At 30.6% G+C, this 15,020-nt stretch overlaps 1 protein-coding gene across 1 annotated transcript; it reads right to left on the bottom strand.

Moving 5' to 3' along the window:
* Positions 1-3,547: 3,547 nt before the first annotated feature.
* On the bottom strand, positions 3,548-7,021 carry LOC108329905 (proline-rich receptor-like protein kinase PERK9). Its single transcript, XM_017564284.2, has 10 exons — positions 6,656-7,021; positions 6,458-6,540; positions 6,132-6,375; positions 5,395-5,979; positions 5,051-5,299; positions 4,801-4,964; positions 4,605-4,681; positions 4,384-4,531; positions 4,082-4,231; positions 3,548-3,993 (listed from the first exon to the last, which is right to left on the bottom strand). Exons 1-10 carry the CDS (start codon positions 6,807-6,809, stop codon positions 3,754-3,756), a joined length of 2,094 nt encoding a protein of 697 aa, XP_017419773.2. The 5' UTR covers positions 6,810-7,021; the 3' UTR covers positions 3,548-3,753.
* Positions 7,022-15,020: the final 7,999 nt, after the last annotated feature.

The following is a 15,020-nucleotide window of genomic DNA, read 5'->3' as shown; positions in this document are numbered from 1 at the left end:
AGAATACACATTAGATAAGTATGTCCATAAGTTCATCAGACATGTCTTACAACAACACTAGATAAGTTTATCCATACTTTGATTAGACGAGTCTAGCAATATTAATTAAACGAGTTTGTTCATACACGTATTATGTAACTCTACTAATACACATCAGATAACTCTATCAATTATTTGATTAAATAAATATTGCAATATACACTAGACGAGTTCGTCCATATACAAATTAAACGTGTCTAGCAATACGCATTAGACGAATATATCCATATACTGATTATATGAGTCTAACAATAGATAATGGACTAATTAGACGAGTCTAACCATACACATTAAATCATTTTGTTCATATACCAATTTATATTTTTAACAAATCAACTTTATATTTTTTTTATATTTTTAGAGAATTTATTCTATATTATTTCTATATATATTATTCTTTAAATTTTTACAAAATCTACTCTGTTTATATATATATATATATATATATATATATATATATATATATATATATATATATATATATATATATATATATATATATATATATATATATATATATATATATATATATATATATATATATATATATATACTTTCTAAATGTATTACTAATTTTTCATATTAATTCTATTCAAAACTTAATTATAAACTTAAAAATATTTACTATATTTTTCTTTAAATCTCTTTTAATAAATAGTAATTATATGTAAATACAAGTTTAAAACTAGTTTACCTTGAAAATTGAGTCTCACAAATAACGAAAAAGATCTCATCATTTTTCCAAAATTTTGTCACAGCTAATCAATTGTTACAAAAATTCATGTTTTCTTTTTCATATTAGCTAAATTCTAGTTTTCATGTTGATGAATTTAATAAAACAAGATTCACATCCATTAAATAATAATTTAAAATCATATCCTAACTCAAAATATTATTATTTTGAAAGTAACAAACTAATCTAAATTTAAATGATGAAAATTATAATATATAATATATTAAAAAATAAAAGATTGAACTGAAATTTGTAAATATCATCAAGACTTAATTAATAATTTAGTTCATATATTTACATTTTTTTATTCTTTGTAGACTCTATATTTATTTTTGACTTAATTGAGTTCTTTATTTTTTTTAAAAAAAATTAACAGAGTTTTATTTTTTTTAAAATATAAATTAATATCATCATTCAATTAAATTGATATTAATATTGTCTATAAGTGTTAGGTATCATGTATCAAAATCTGAGTAATTTTTTATTTGAAAGATCACCGCTCAAAACAAATTTAAATTTTGATGATAACACTTCAAAATCATGTTAATGCTGATTTAAGCATATTAAGTCTTTTTATAAAAATATACTCAACTAAGTAAAAATATATATAAAAAATAAATAAATCAAATAACTAGATATAGAATTAAATTACCAACTATATTACAAATGTGACGACATGAATGGAAACCATGCAAGTAATGTTTTCTTAAACAATCTGAAGAAGAATTCCGCATAGAGTAATATAGAATTATGTTTTGGATAGAGCAATCCATATAAAACAAACCAAAATCTTTATGGGAAGCAATCACAGAATTTGAAACTCTTTTTTGGACAGACTAATTCGGAAAACTTGTTCGTATAGATGAATCCAAATTCTTCTTCAGACACAACAATATGAAACTCTTTGCAGCACCAAAACAGATCAGTCTCACCGCACCGATCACTTCCAATGGATCTTTTACACAATTTCAACCCAACATCACCCATCGTTTTGTCACTGTCACCTAACTTCTTCAATAAATGCAACAAAAAAAACCCTTTAATCCATAATGTAAAAATTATACGATGGATACCAATATGTGTTTCAGGAGATTTATTAGTTAGACTCCATTATAATCAAATATATTTTCATAGCTTTTTTCTTGCATTCTCATAATTTTTTTTTCATTTTTCTTTTTTCAGAGTGCATAATTCACAGGTCATTTTTGACTCATGAATTATGATATATGAAAGAAAAAAAACTTTGTACAATTTTTCCTTAAAAAAGACAATCTAAAAATCATATGACTTAAATTTTTGTAGCTTCTCAATTGTATAATTGGAAAGTTATTTTCATTTTTTAGATTATAAATTTGAAAGTTATTTTTTATTTTCAAATTATACAATTTGAAAAACTTATAAATTAAAATTTTCAAGATTGCACAATCCAAAAATCCTTTAGAAAAAAGGAAAAAATGAAAAGGAAAAAAAGTTACGAAGGTGCAGGAAGAAAGTTATGAAGGTGCAAGATGAAACTACCGTATGACAAAGGGACAAAAATGCATATTTAAAAAAATTTGTGGGTCCAGGAAACATGAACTCATTTCCAGTCTACAAGTTAATGTATATGTAAGTTTCTCATATGAATTGACATTTTTATCTATAATTTCTATGATATCTGACGTATTTCTTTTGTGTATAATTGGATTGGTTTGGGACGCTTTTGCTATTAAATTTGATTGGACCTTAGTTTAATTTTTATAGCATTAATGTAAGTTTTTATATTGTTTAGTATTTAATTTATAATTTTTTATATTATTTTAATGTTATTTATGCTATATAAGATTAACGGACCTATAATATTATGATGAAATTATAAGTTGAACATTAAAATTAAAAATAAAAATCAAGTCATATTTCTACGGACTCGTGTCTAATTAAACTCATTCTCATGACATCTGAAAGTTAATTTAATTTACTTCGGACAAAGCTAATTAGACCAAATTTTAGGTCAAATTATATGAGCAAGTTACATATTCATTTTCAAATATCTTTATCCTTAAGATTAGATTATTTTTCCAAATCTTATATTCGACGTAATTTAGTTGGAATGGTTATTTATTTATTAAAGAAATAGAAGAAAAAGAAAGGTTGTAACTCTTTTCCACTGGCTATCGCATGAAGGTTTTTCGTAGAATCATTTAAGTTGATGTAAGATTTCATTCCATTTCAATTTTTTGCTAACTAGAATCTCACTAATTTCGGATTTAATGATTGTGAGTGGTGTTATTTTTTTAACTTCTTGAGTTAGGCATTTACTTAATCCTTTTGTTTTTATATTCTATTTTATTCATCTTAATTCGCTAACCTTATTTAAACTCTGATTTGATGAATAATGTTGGTAAAGACGATTTAGTTACTTGTTAATAGTCTGGCAGTAGAAAACCAGTAAGGCCCAAACATGCCTAAGCTGGGAACATACCGCTATTTTTTTTGTTCAAACGAACTTTACTGTGCATCGCTACATATAGATACTTCCTTTATATTTGCATCTATAACAAAAGATCTAAATCCAGTGAAAGTGGCCTTAAACTCAATTTTTTCTGCTCAGTTTAATCACAATTTCACACAAGAAAACATCGAAATAGTTATTGTAGTTTTCAAAAAGAATAAAAAAAGCAGGCAGTGGCACCAGGCAACTAAGAAGCAAGACATCGATCTCCCATTGGGAAATATGTAATTTACATTTTTTTTTTCGTAAAATTTTACAGAATTAGCCCGTTAGAATTTGCTCTCAAAAGCCAAAACGATGTGTTTTTTACTGCTAAAAGCTTTTGGGAATACAGCTAAAAAGTCAAGGAGGGGGGCAGAACTTTTTGCTGTTGGACCTCTCTTCCAAGACCTAATCTGCGCTACGGCAGAATTTAAAATCTAACCTAAGATATACGAAAATAATAAATGAAACAAACATTCGATTCCAATATGGTATCGAAATGAAGTGGTCAGTCAAAACTTGAACAGCGACTCCATCTTCCCTGCAAATAGTCCTCCAAAGAGACACTCTGCTCAGTGCTACTTATAGAAACTGTATCATCCTCCAAATCCATCAAAGCAAGGTTCAGGTGGGACTGTATGTTAGTTGGAATTGGTTCCTCCTCAAAACCATCAAGTTCCTGCGGTGAATTAACTTCTTGTTCTGCCCATCTTGTGACCTCTTCATCACCACGAAGAAGTTTCAATATCTGCATCATTATTCAAACATGGCTGTTATTCAAAAGGAAGTAAAAGGAAGAATGGAATGGAGCGTCTCTGCACCGGCAAAAGACTAACCAGGTTGATTTGAGGCCGCAGTCTAGGTTCCCGTCTAATGCAGAGACTAGCGGCCAAAACCATTCTCTTCATCTGGCCATCATCGTATTCAATGCCTAGGTTTGGATCAAACAACTGAGGAAACTTCCCACCTTTCAATATTGGTGTTGCCTGGATATTGTCATTAATCTCATTTGGGTCAAGTCATAGAATATAGTACATGCAGGAAGTCTTGTTCATATATTGGTCCACATTTCATTTATTTGAGTACGGTGTTATAACAATCTTACATGCTGGATTTATAGCTGAGAAGGAAAACTTACCCACATAACAAGGCTCTCCTGGCCCTTTGGACATTCATTGTTAATGGGCTTCCTATTTGAGAGAAGCTCAAGGAGTACAACACCAAAAGCATATACATCAATTTTATCAGTCACTTTACCGTGCATAAAATACTCAGGTGCGAGGTATCTGCCAGATAAATGTTGTTCAGAAGAGGAAATCAAAAGAAGGTAAACAATCCAAAGAAGGAACAGATACTGACCCAAAAGTTCCAGCTACATCGGTACAAGTAACATGGGAAGAAGATGAACCCCAACTAGCCAGTCCAAAATCTGAAAGCTGAAGAGAAAAAAAAACATAGATTTAAGGACAAGTATAACTGAAATCAAGTAGAAGATGTTTCCAAGGTAACAATGTCGTCACCTAACTGAGCAAGGAAAGAAAATGTATTACTATACCTTAGGCTCAAAATCATCTGAAAGAAGGATATTAGAAGATTTCACATCCCTATGGATAACAGCCTGAGCACAGCCATTATGCAGATAGTCCAGTGCCTCAGCTACACCCACAGCCACCTTGTATCTTTCTTGCCAACCAAATGCACTACAGTCCGCCTTGTTGCCTTTGTCATAAAGTACAAGAAAGAATGACAAATTAGAATGGAAAATTTGTGCAATCCCTAGAAAACAAAACCAGATAAATATCTACCATGGAGGTTTTCTTCTAGGCTTCCCCTTGACAAAAAATCATATACTAGTAGCAAATGGTTGCCCTCTAAACAAAAGCCAGATACAGATATTATGCTCTTGTGGCACAAAGTCGTAATGATCTCAATTTCCTGAACAAACTCCTTTACCACGTTTTCAGACGGCTTCAAAATTTTCACGGCCAATTCCTTGCCATCTGGAAGACATCCTCGGTAAACATAACTACAACCACCTTTGCCAACCAAATTCTCTGAAACAATTGAGAAAATACCTATCAGAAAACCCCCAAAAGCAAGAAAGCAAGACAAAAACTGAAAAGCGTAAGTTGAAGCAGTAAAAGCTAACCTGGTGCGAAGTTGGAGGTTGCAGATACAAGCTCCTGCAAACTATGTAAAGTGCACGAAGATGAGTACTTTTCTTGTAATATCAACAATTCTTCAGGTAGGCTACCCGACTCATAGCTAATGGAGGGAGGAGTAAAAATAGTAGAAGATCCAAATGGCACAATGGCACCACTCACCCCATCGAGAGGGGAATCATCAATCTGCTCAATACCAATTTGTTTATGATCTGGATGGACTACAGCAGAAGAATGAAAACTCGGCTGCCGCAACGCCCGTTGAAAAATATATGTATTTTTCGTGGAAGATTTTGGGGAATGCTTCTTGTGATGAAACACATTGCGAAGCAGTGACCAGCCAGGTTTACGCTTCGAATTATCCACAACAACTGAAAAACAAGGACCATCTTCAAGTTTCTTAAACGGGACCAAAGCAAGCGAATCACCCTTCTCAACAGCATCACACAAACCTCTCTCAAACTCAGTCCCAGAAATCTCTTGCAATGCACAACTTTCGCAAGTCTTCAGATTCTTCTTTGTATACACCACCAACGACTTTGGCGACAAACTTGACCCTTCGGGTGATTTTTCTGCCACGAAAGTAAAACTCTATCATTCTCGTTTTTTTTTTTGTCTGACCTTACTAAAACACATTTCACAGACAAAGCACATATTATCAAACAACAACGCACTACATAAAAAAACAAAATAAAAGCAGAAAGAATGGAAAATAAATCAAAACCTCGATCACCACAATTTCCATTAGCTTCTCTTCGGAAAGCAATTTTTCCATTATCTACAGAGAAAACAGAGATACACTTGGGCAATTTCTTCGCACAGTACTTCGCGACCCACGCGGACGAGCGAATAGTGTGATGAGACTTAGAAGTTCCCAAAATCACCGTGGAAACGCCAAACGTCTTAGCCTCTTGCACCAGAACCTTTCGAACCGAGTCACCGCGACACACTTTGAGCCTCAGACCAACCTGAAACGCCACAAACGCCGTTACAGAGTTTCGAAACATTTATTTCACCTGACCCAAACGGAAAATTAATGGCGAAACGAACCTGTTTTAGGTTGCAGAAGCCTTCATAAACGGCGAGAACGGAGTCGAAAGTCTTCACGAGAGATAACAGCGATGCCGTTCCCTCTGCAACAACAAAAAAACATCACGATTCAGATGAAGAACGAAACTAGCTTAGAATTAGAGAGAGAAAGAAGAGAGAGAGAGAGAGAGAGAGAGAGAGAGAGAGAGAGAGAGAGACCAGTGATTGAGTCGAGGACGTGAAGCGCAATGACGATGTCGCCGGGCTCAGCCACTTTGACGAGCGCCCACGTCAGCAATTCGCGGCTGGAAGGATCCAATTTCACTCCGACGAGTACTTTCCGACCATCGGCTCCGTCGCCGATTAACTTCATTGGAAGAGTGCCTATGTTATTCTTCTTCTCCTTGAGCTTTCTCTCTCTCCTGTCTCGTTTTCTCTTTCTTTCGCTTTTCTCTCTCTCGTGTTTGGTTGCTTTATCTTGGGAATGGCGAGATAGAACGAATCGTGCTCGAGGACCGTGGTGTCGAACTGTCGTAGGGGAATGTTACCCTGCATCTCGGGTCAGCAAGCCATTACAGATTCGTTGTACACCGTTGATTGTACCGACCACGATCCGCTGAATCTCGTCTCGATCTCATCATTTATCGGACATGGGATCATGATGACGTGGCGAACGCGGAATCGTTGAGGCGCTTATACAGTGTGGCAAGACGCATGCAGGTACTGTGGACGATACTGCAGAGTCCATTCTTGAAAAGGACAGCTTTGTGTTTCAGAACAGAAGTTGATTCCTTCTTCACAGTAAAATTCACACTCCATTTATGGGTTTTTAGTTGAGTTAAATGTTTTTCTTTTCCCATGTTTCCTAGTACATTTTTTTAGATACAATTTTTTCTCAAATAATCCCAAACTGCAAAATAATAAATCAAAAATCACATTATTATTATTATTATTTACTAATTTCAACCGTGGCAGAATTGGCTGCCAATCCAATTCTGAGGTTGATTTTGTTACTTTTCCCTGAAATTGGTTTCATAGGATAATCCATAATCACTCAAATCAGAGAAATTGCATTAAATTTTCGTTGTCATGGCCATGGGAGTTCAATCCAGCTCAAACTAATTACATGAGAAATAATTATGTATCTCCAACTTCACATACAACCAAAATTTACTTTATTTCTTATCCGTAATCTATTTTGGTTTTTATGTTTACTTTATAACTAGAACTTCTTATATTTACTAACACAAATTATAAAGTTTATTAAACAAATCTAACAAAAACTTGTAATCTAATTAATCCAATTTAATGAAAATGAGTTTGGACATTTTTATTGGTGAATCAACAAAGATTTAAATAATATTTATTATTTATACAATATTATATTAGAAGGAGAAATATAATCTAAAAAGAAAATAGTTCAAACGAGTTCTTCTTCAAATATAACTAAATTTAATGTGAATTCTTCACAAAAGAAATATTTAAGATTTTAAAATATCTACATAGAAAAACTAAATGAATTCACAAGACTTCTTACTTTACATGGTATGGGAAATTTACAAAAAGATAATAATAATACCAAATATACTCTTAAATTAAACTATATTTAAAAAATGTAAAAAGATTGACCAATCTAATTTAGAATAATTTTTTGTTTGGTAAATGAAAGTGTAAAGACCCAAAAATAAATATTTAAAACTAACAATATTTAAAAATAATAAAAATTGATTATTTTAATATTAAAATATTTTAATATAAATACTTTTGTTATGTTCAAGTTTATTATTAAAACATATTATATTTTTCTAAAGTTTTCTGATTTTTCTTTAGGATTCTTTCTTTTTACTGGTTTGATTGGAAAAATTGAAACACTAGGATTAATTTTTCTGCCAAATTTATTAATTTAGACCAATCAATTTCTCATTTCGTATAAGTTAAATTCAAACTTTTTTCCAAGTCTTTTTCTATTATTTGTTATATGTGAGTCTTATTATCACTTGCATCTTTCTTTTTAATCATATATATGAATCTCTGCTAATGATATGTTTTGATCGTTCTTGTGATGTTTATATGTATACAAATATTATTACAAGTAAACACCTACGATAAAATCCTATGTTAAAGACATATATTCGGATAATTGAGTCTAGTGTCAATGATTTGTGTGACTATATATATAATTTATTATATTTTTATATCGACTTAATTTATAATTGATGTAATTTAAATATTTTATGAAAACTTTTTTTTCATGTTAGCGTACCCTTTCTTTTATATTATTTTGTCTGTATATTTCTTTCTTTTGAGATTATTATCTTATCAATATGATTATTACCTTATCAGTGTGAGCAGGTGAGAGATAAGTCTTGATGCATATACGGTGAAAAGCATGTAGAGTAATTTTCTTCGGTTTATAATAATAATAATTTTGTATAGAAATTTTATAAAATCTAAGTTATTCTTAATTATTTTATTTATATTTTATTTTTATATTTTTATTTTTTGTATATATATATATATATATAATTTGTTTTGTTTTATTGATCTATTTTATTTTTATTAAATGTAAACGGTTTAAAATGGAATATTAGAAAAGGATTTGTTAAAACTCAAGCATTGACCTCGAAAATATTTCAGAATGCAAATTCTTAAAGGTTAAATTCTCACTTGATTTGTTTTTTTATTATTAAAACATATTAATATAATCGCATGATAAATAACCAAATTTATTCAATGCAAATTTATTTTGTAACTCCTTTAAGTGAAGTATTCAAAATCATAGTTTTCCTTGCTTATCTATTTTCCTTTTCCTTCTTGAAAAAAAAAAACAATTATCATTCCTTATAACAATATTCACCCTTTTAAAAAATACAATATTTACCATGATATGTAATGTGAAATGTTTTTCACATTAATTTAAATTATCTTAATTATATTTTCATTTAAACACGACCGATTGAACATATTAACTGTTAAATTTATGATTTTTTATAATAATTATTTTAAAATTATTCTAAAAGAGGAATTTTATCATAGTTAATATTATAAAAATTTTACATTAGAATGTCCATGAAATTGTTTACAAAAATTATCCTGGGTATTGTGGTATAAAAGTAATTATTTGGAAATAAATCGTGAAAAGATGTTGTGTCAAGTATCAAATCTCTGAAATATATATGACAACGATTCAATAACGGCGTTGAATTAAAACTAGGGTCTCAGAACAATTCAAAACATGGAATATTGAAACGAAACTCACTCATAGGTAGACATGTTACATGTTTAGTGTTCGTAATTATGAAAGTTGCTAAGATGTTGTGTGGTCAAATATACAATTAAGTGACAAATAATAATTTATAGGTCAAATCATTTAAAGCAAACTTTAACGTGGGATCCACTTTTATTTAGAATTATTCTGCTTTCTTTTCCATTAATCACATCCTGATATGATGATCTGCGAATGTAAAATGGTTAAACAAAGCTTTTTTTCTTTATTATTATTATGGAGTATTGTTGTATGGCCATTAGAAATATAAAATTGTAGTTTACTAATAGTATGGGTTATTTTGTTAACAGATCAATAATTAACCATTAGTTACTATCTAATGTTTTCACGCGTGACTAAAATATAAATAAACTTTAACCAATTTAATTTTATTATGTTTTGTTGAAATCACCTTTAAATCAGTTTAAATGTGAATATTCTTTATTATAAATATGATTAAGGATATTGTAATAAAGCTCTAAGAAATAGTGACGTCTCATTACCTTTATATATTTGTTAGATGTCACATATTTAGATTATTTCATAGTATTTTTTATTTATAACTGCATAATTTATTATATATATATATATATAAGTGTATTTGTGTGTATGAGATTTAGTTTATATATTTTTCTTTATGTACTTGTTAATATCTAATTTCTTCGAAATAATAATAATGATAAAACAAAATTATAATTTACAAAAAACGAGATAGAAAACAAAATATGTTTGTTAAGTTGAGAAATTATATATATATATATATATATATATATATATATATATATATTTAATTTTGTTATTTATTTTTTATTTTATCTTATATTATTTAATTTAATTTAATTTTGTTTTGTTTTATTTTATCTTTTATCTTATTTTTTATTTTATTTTATTATGCTTTATTTTATTGTTATTTGATTTTGAAAGCAAAACTCACACTTGTGTAAGAACAAAAATTATGAGTATACACTATGAAGCTTTATAGACTCATAAGCTTACATATATAAGAAGAGAGAAAATCTTACAAGGTCTTTTAGATTAAGTTGTATTGAAAACACATTCTCTCAGTAAGAGTTATCATCTAAGACTTGTAAAGAATCTGATTGATTGTACATTTTGAAAAAGATTCAAATACTTGGTGGTTAGTTCAGTTGAGTTAAACGCATACTAGTCGTCTAGGGAAAACCAGGAGCGTAACAGGAGTTATCAAGATTGACTAGTGTAACCAGGAGTGATGTTAATACTTAGTTTTAGTTTACAAATGTTACCAGGATTGACTATGTAACTAAGAGTGATACTAATACTCAGTTGTAATCTATTTGAGATTATAATAGAACCCTCTAAGAGGTCTTAGAGGACAACTAGACATAGCTTAGTTGAGTAAACCAATATAAAATAATGGTTAAACCCCTTTAGTTGTCCCTATTTTTGTGAGTTTTTTTTAGTTTGATCCCCGTTTTATTAAAATTCCCAATTTAGTCCTAAAAAATGCTAATTTGAGTCAATTGGGCCCCTACCGTTAAATTGGCTTAACGAGGTTAAGTTTTTTAGGAGATAGGATGTTGAGGTGGCCAGTTTTTGCCACATCACTCTTGCCACGTCAGTGTCATCTTCCCCAACAATAGAAACCCTAATTTCTATCAAGAGTAAAACCCTAGCTGCCACGAGCAAACCCTAGTGTCACCGCCGTAAAGTCGCTGCGAAGCCTTTAGTCTCGTCATTGCCACCTGCAAAGCCTTCAGCCACCGAATGCCGACATCCCGTAACATCCAAAATCAAACCCCAGATCTGCAAGAGAACCAGATCAGAACAGAAACCACATCGCGACCAAGTGCGAGCATCATCACGCCAACCAAAAGCAAGAGAAGACCAGATCTGAACCGAAAAACCTAAACATCTTCTCCCTCGTTCGCAAGTCACCATTGGTGGTAGAAACCACCACCAAACCCACTGTTAGTCACACATTCAACCTGCAGGAAACCAGAGAAAACAAAATGAAGGTCACCACTGATTGTGCCTCTGCCATCGCGAGAATGAGGACTACCGTGACGTAACGCCGCCGTAACTCAACTTCTGCATATCTGAACCTACGAATAAGGACCAACACGACCCTCCATCGTCTCGTCAACGCTGTTGCGCGAACAGATGCGAGCCGCCATGAAACCCAAGACATCGTGGTGAAAGTCATGAAGAACCTGGTCACCATCTTCTCACCTACAACAGGTGACAAACCAGCAACCTAATGTTGTTGCGAACGCCGCTGCCTGAAACCGGGATGTCGGCATTGACACCCTTCAGTCTCGTCGTCGCCACGAGAGGAAGAGAACTTATTGTCCGCGAGAGAGGAACTCAAAGATTTGGGGGAAAATAAAATCTGAGTTGCATGAATAGTCTATCAGGAAACTAATCTAGGATTCACTTCCGATCTCATTCCCAATCCAACAACCCTAAATTCAGCGAACCCAGAGGCACACTCCACTTGTTCCAAACCTCTCCCAGAGTGTTGAGATGGTGGCATTGGAGTGTCTAGGGAAATGGTTCGATATGACCAATGATTTTCGGTTGAGGTTTGCAAAGGAGATTCGTGGAGAGAGGTTAGTAGTGCTTGATGAACATAACAAGAGGGATATCTTGATTCCTAGAACTAGAGGAGTTACCATTAAAGCGGTGTTTGAGTTGCAGATGTCGGAGTTTCTTAATCAGAAATTGACAGTGCAAGGCAAAGTTCCTGGATATTTTAATAAGAATTTTTTTAAATTATATATTCCACGTATAAGGTATGAGAATGCCACGTTTCAAAAAATGGCCCATGTCAACGTCCTATCTCATAAAAAAATTAACCCTGTTAAGTCAATTTAACGGCAGGGGCCCAATTGACTCAAATTAGCCTTTTTTAGGACTAAATTGGAAATTTTAATAAAACGGGGATCAAACTGGAAAAAACCCACAAAAATAGGGACAACTAAAGGGGTTTAACCTAAAATAATTGTATGTTTATTGTTTTAGCATTACAAAGCATCTTATTTATCTTATTTATAAACACTGCAATTTCTTATAAAGCTAATAATTGATAAACACTCTTGTCATCCTTAAGAGTTATCTTTCTTAAATGATGTAGTAGTTTTGCTAAACGCTTGAAAAATATTTTATCTCTGAACGTTGTGATTTAAATAGTGCTTTGTAAATCAGCTTCTAACAACCTGAGTAGACCGTCTAAGTGTCACCAAGGTTGTTAAACATCCATTTATGAAAATATTTTTCCATAACACTATTCCACTTCTCTCCCTCTTTTAGTGTTTTCCTGTGATTTCAGAACTTAGATACTTATGAACTTATTTGACTTAATAATTACCATAAAAATTACAATTTGAAAAGGTGAGTGACACTTAGTGAGAATGAAATTGTTTTTTATATTATCTCAATTGGCTTTTAAGAAATGACCAAATATATTGTAATTACTTTTCATTTTGTTCATAAAAAATTGTATATGAAAATATCAAGTTTGAGTTTGTTAATTTTTATTTTCACCTAATAAATATTTTTACAAAATATTTATAAGTTCTATAATGGATTATATTTATAACCAATTTAAAATATATTATTTATATGCACCAGAGATATATATGTAATACTATTTGGTCAATCTTTTTTATATTTTCTAATTTATAAATGCATAATCTTATGTCTATTTTATATATACATTAGAAATTCAGTCTATGTCTCTATTTTGTATTTTAAGAATATCAAATAATATTATTTAATAACAAATATAAGATATATCATTACTAAAACAAGAAATTTTTATATTAATTTTTTTTTGCATTCTTCATTTAATTGATATTATATTTATTTTGCCTTAAAAAAAATTGAAAGCAAACATTTTTTCTTCATTGGTTGTTTAAATATATAAGATGTAGAAATATCAAAGAGTTTTGATTAAAATTATCACTACCTTAACATTTTGTAGATTGAAGATGTTATATGTATATTCTCAATTTTAGTAAAGTTTTATGAAGTGACTTAAAAAGACATAATAAAGGAGAGTTTCATATGGTTGTTCTATAAAATTGTCACAAATTTCATTATAATATAACTATCTTAACTGTCATTTTTTCCTTTTTAAAATACGATATATATATATATATATATATATATATATATATATATATATATATATATATATATCCTCCTTATTAGTTACACTGCCATTTCCTCTCATAATCACTTCTTTATCTGCTTCTCAACTCCTTGGAATATGAGTTCATTCGAGAAGCTGAAGTCGGACGCAAAACATTAAACAAACAAACAAAAGTGATGAGATGCTTAATGAAGGATTCAAAGGTGCCAATGCAATGCAAATGAGACCATGCATTCAAACCTTTCTCACGTTAAATTTCTTTTCTTTAACATTCTTCCTACGCATAAGAAAGAGGTTCTTTTGCATACTTCTTACACACAAGACAAAGATTAAATTATAGTTTTCTTTAACATGCTTACTTTACGTAAGCATTGGTGCTTATGTTCCTAAAGAAAAATAATCAATTTCATTTTTATGTTTTATGAAGTACTCATTTTCCTCTATTTGACCTTCTTAATTGGGAAATGAAAAAGGTTAGGAAACACTTTATCTCATAATTTTTTTAATTACAGTATTATTTCATATTTATAAATATTGGTGTTCAGTTTTTTCCTTGTGTCTACTTTAGATTAATACCATTAAACAAGAGACTACTTGTTTAATGAGTATCCTTTATCATGCTTAATTGGTTATGAGATAGAACATTTGCAAAGACATGTTATTTTTTATAACACCTTCTTACCAAATTGTATCAAAATTTTAGACAAGAACAAAGTATCCTTTTATATATATATATATATATATATATATATATATATATATATTAAAAACACGATAGATTAATTTCATACATAGTTTTTATTATATTTAATATAGTATCAAAACCATGTTCTTTTGTATAAATTTTTTTGTTGCCTCTATCACTACACCCACGGCTGTTGTCGGCAGCATCTATTAGAAAGTGGGTTTTAAGCCTAACTCAACCCCACAAAACTGGCTTGTAAGGTAAGGGTTGCACCTCACTTATATATTATAATTTGACCTTATCTCTAGTCGATGTGGGACTTCCAACACACCCCCTTCACGTCGAGGTATAGACATCTCGTGAGTGATAATAGAAATTGAGTGGTCCGATAACGACCCGATAGCGAGTGGAATAGAAGAATAGAATGCCCACTTAGAACTTACTAGGATAGGCTCTAACCTAGCTTTGATACCATATTAGAAAGTAGGATTTAAGCCTA

This window comes from Vigna angularis, chromosome 4 (genome assembly GCF_016808095.1).
Source record: "Vigna angularis cultivar LongXiaoDou No.4 chromosome 4, ASM1680809v1, whole genome shotgun sequence".
Taxonomy (NCBI): domain Eukaryota; kingdom Viridiplantae; phylum Streptophyta; class Magnoliopsida; order Fabales; family Fabaceae; genus Vigna; species Vigna angularis.
This window is presented reverse-complemented; position numbering and strand designations above follow the sequence as displayed.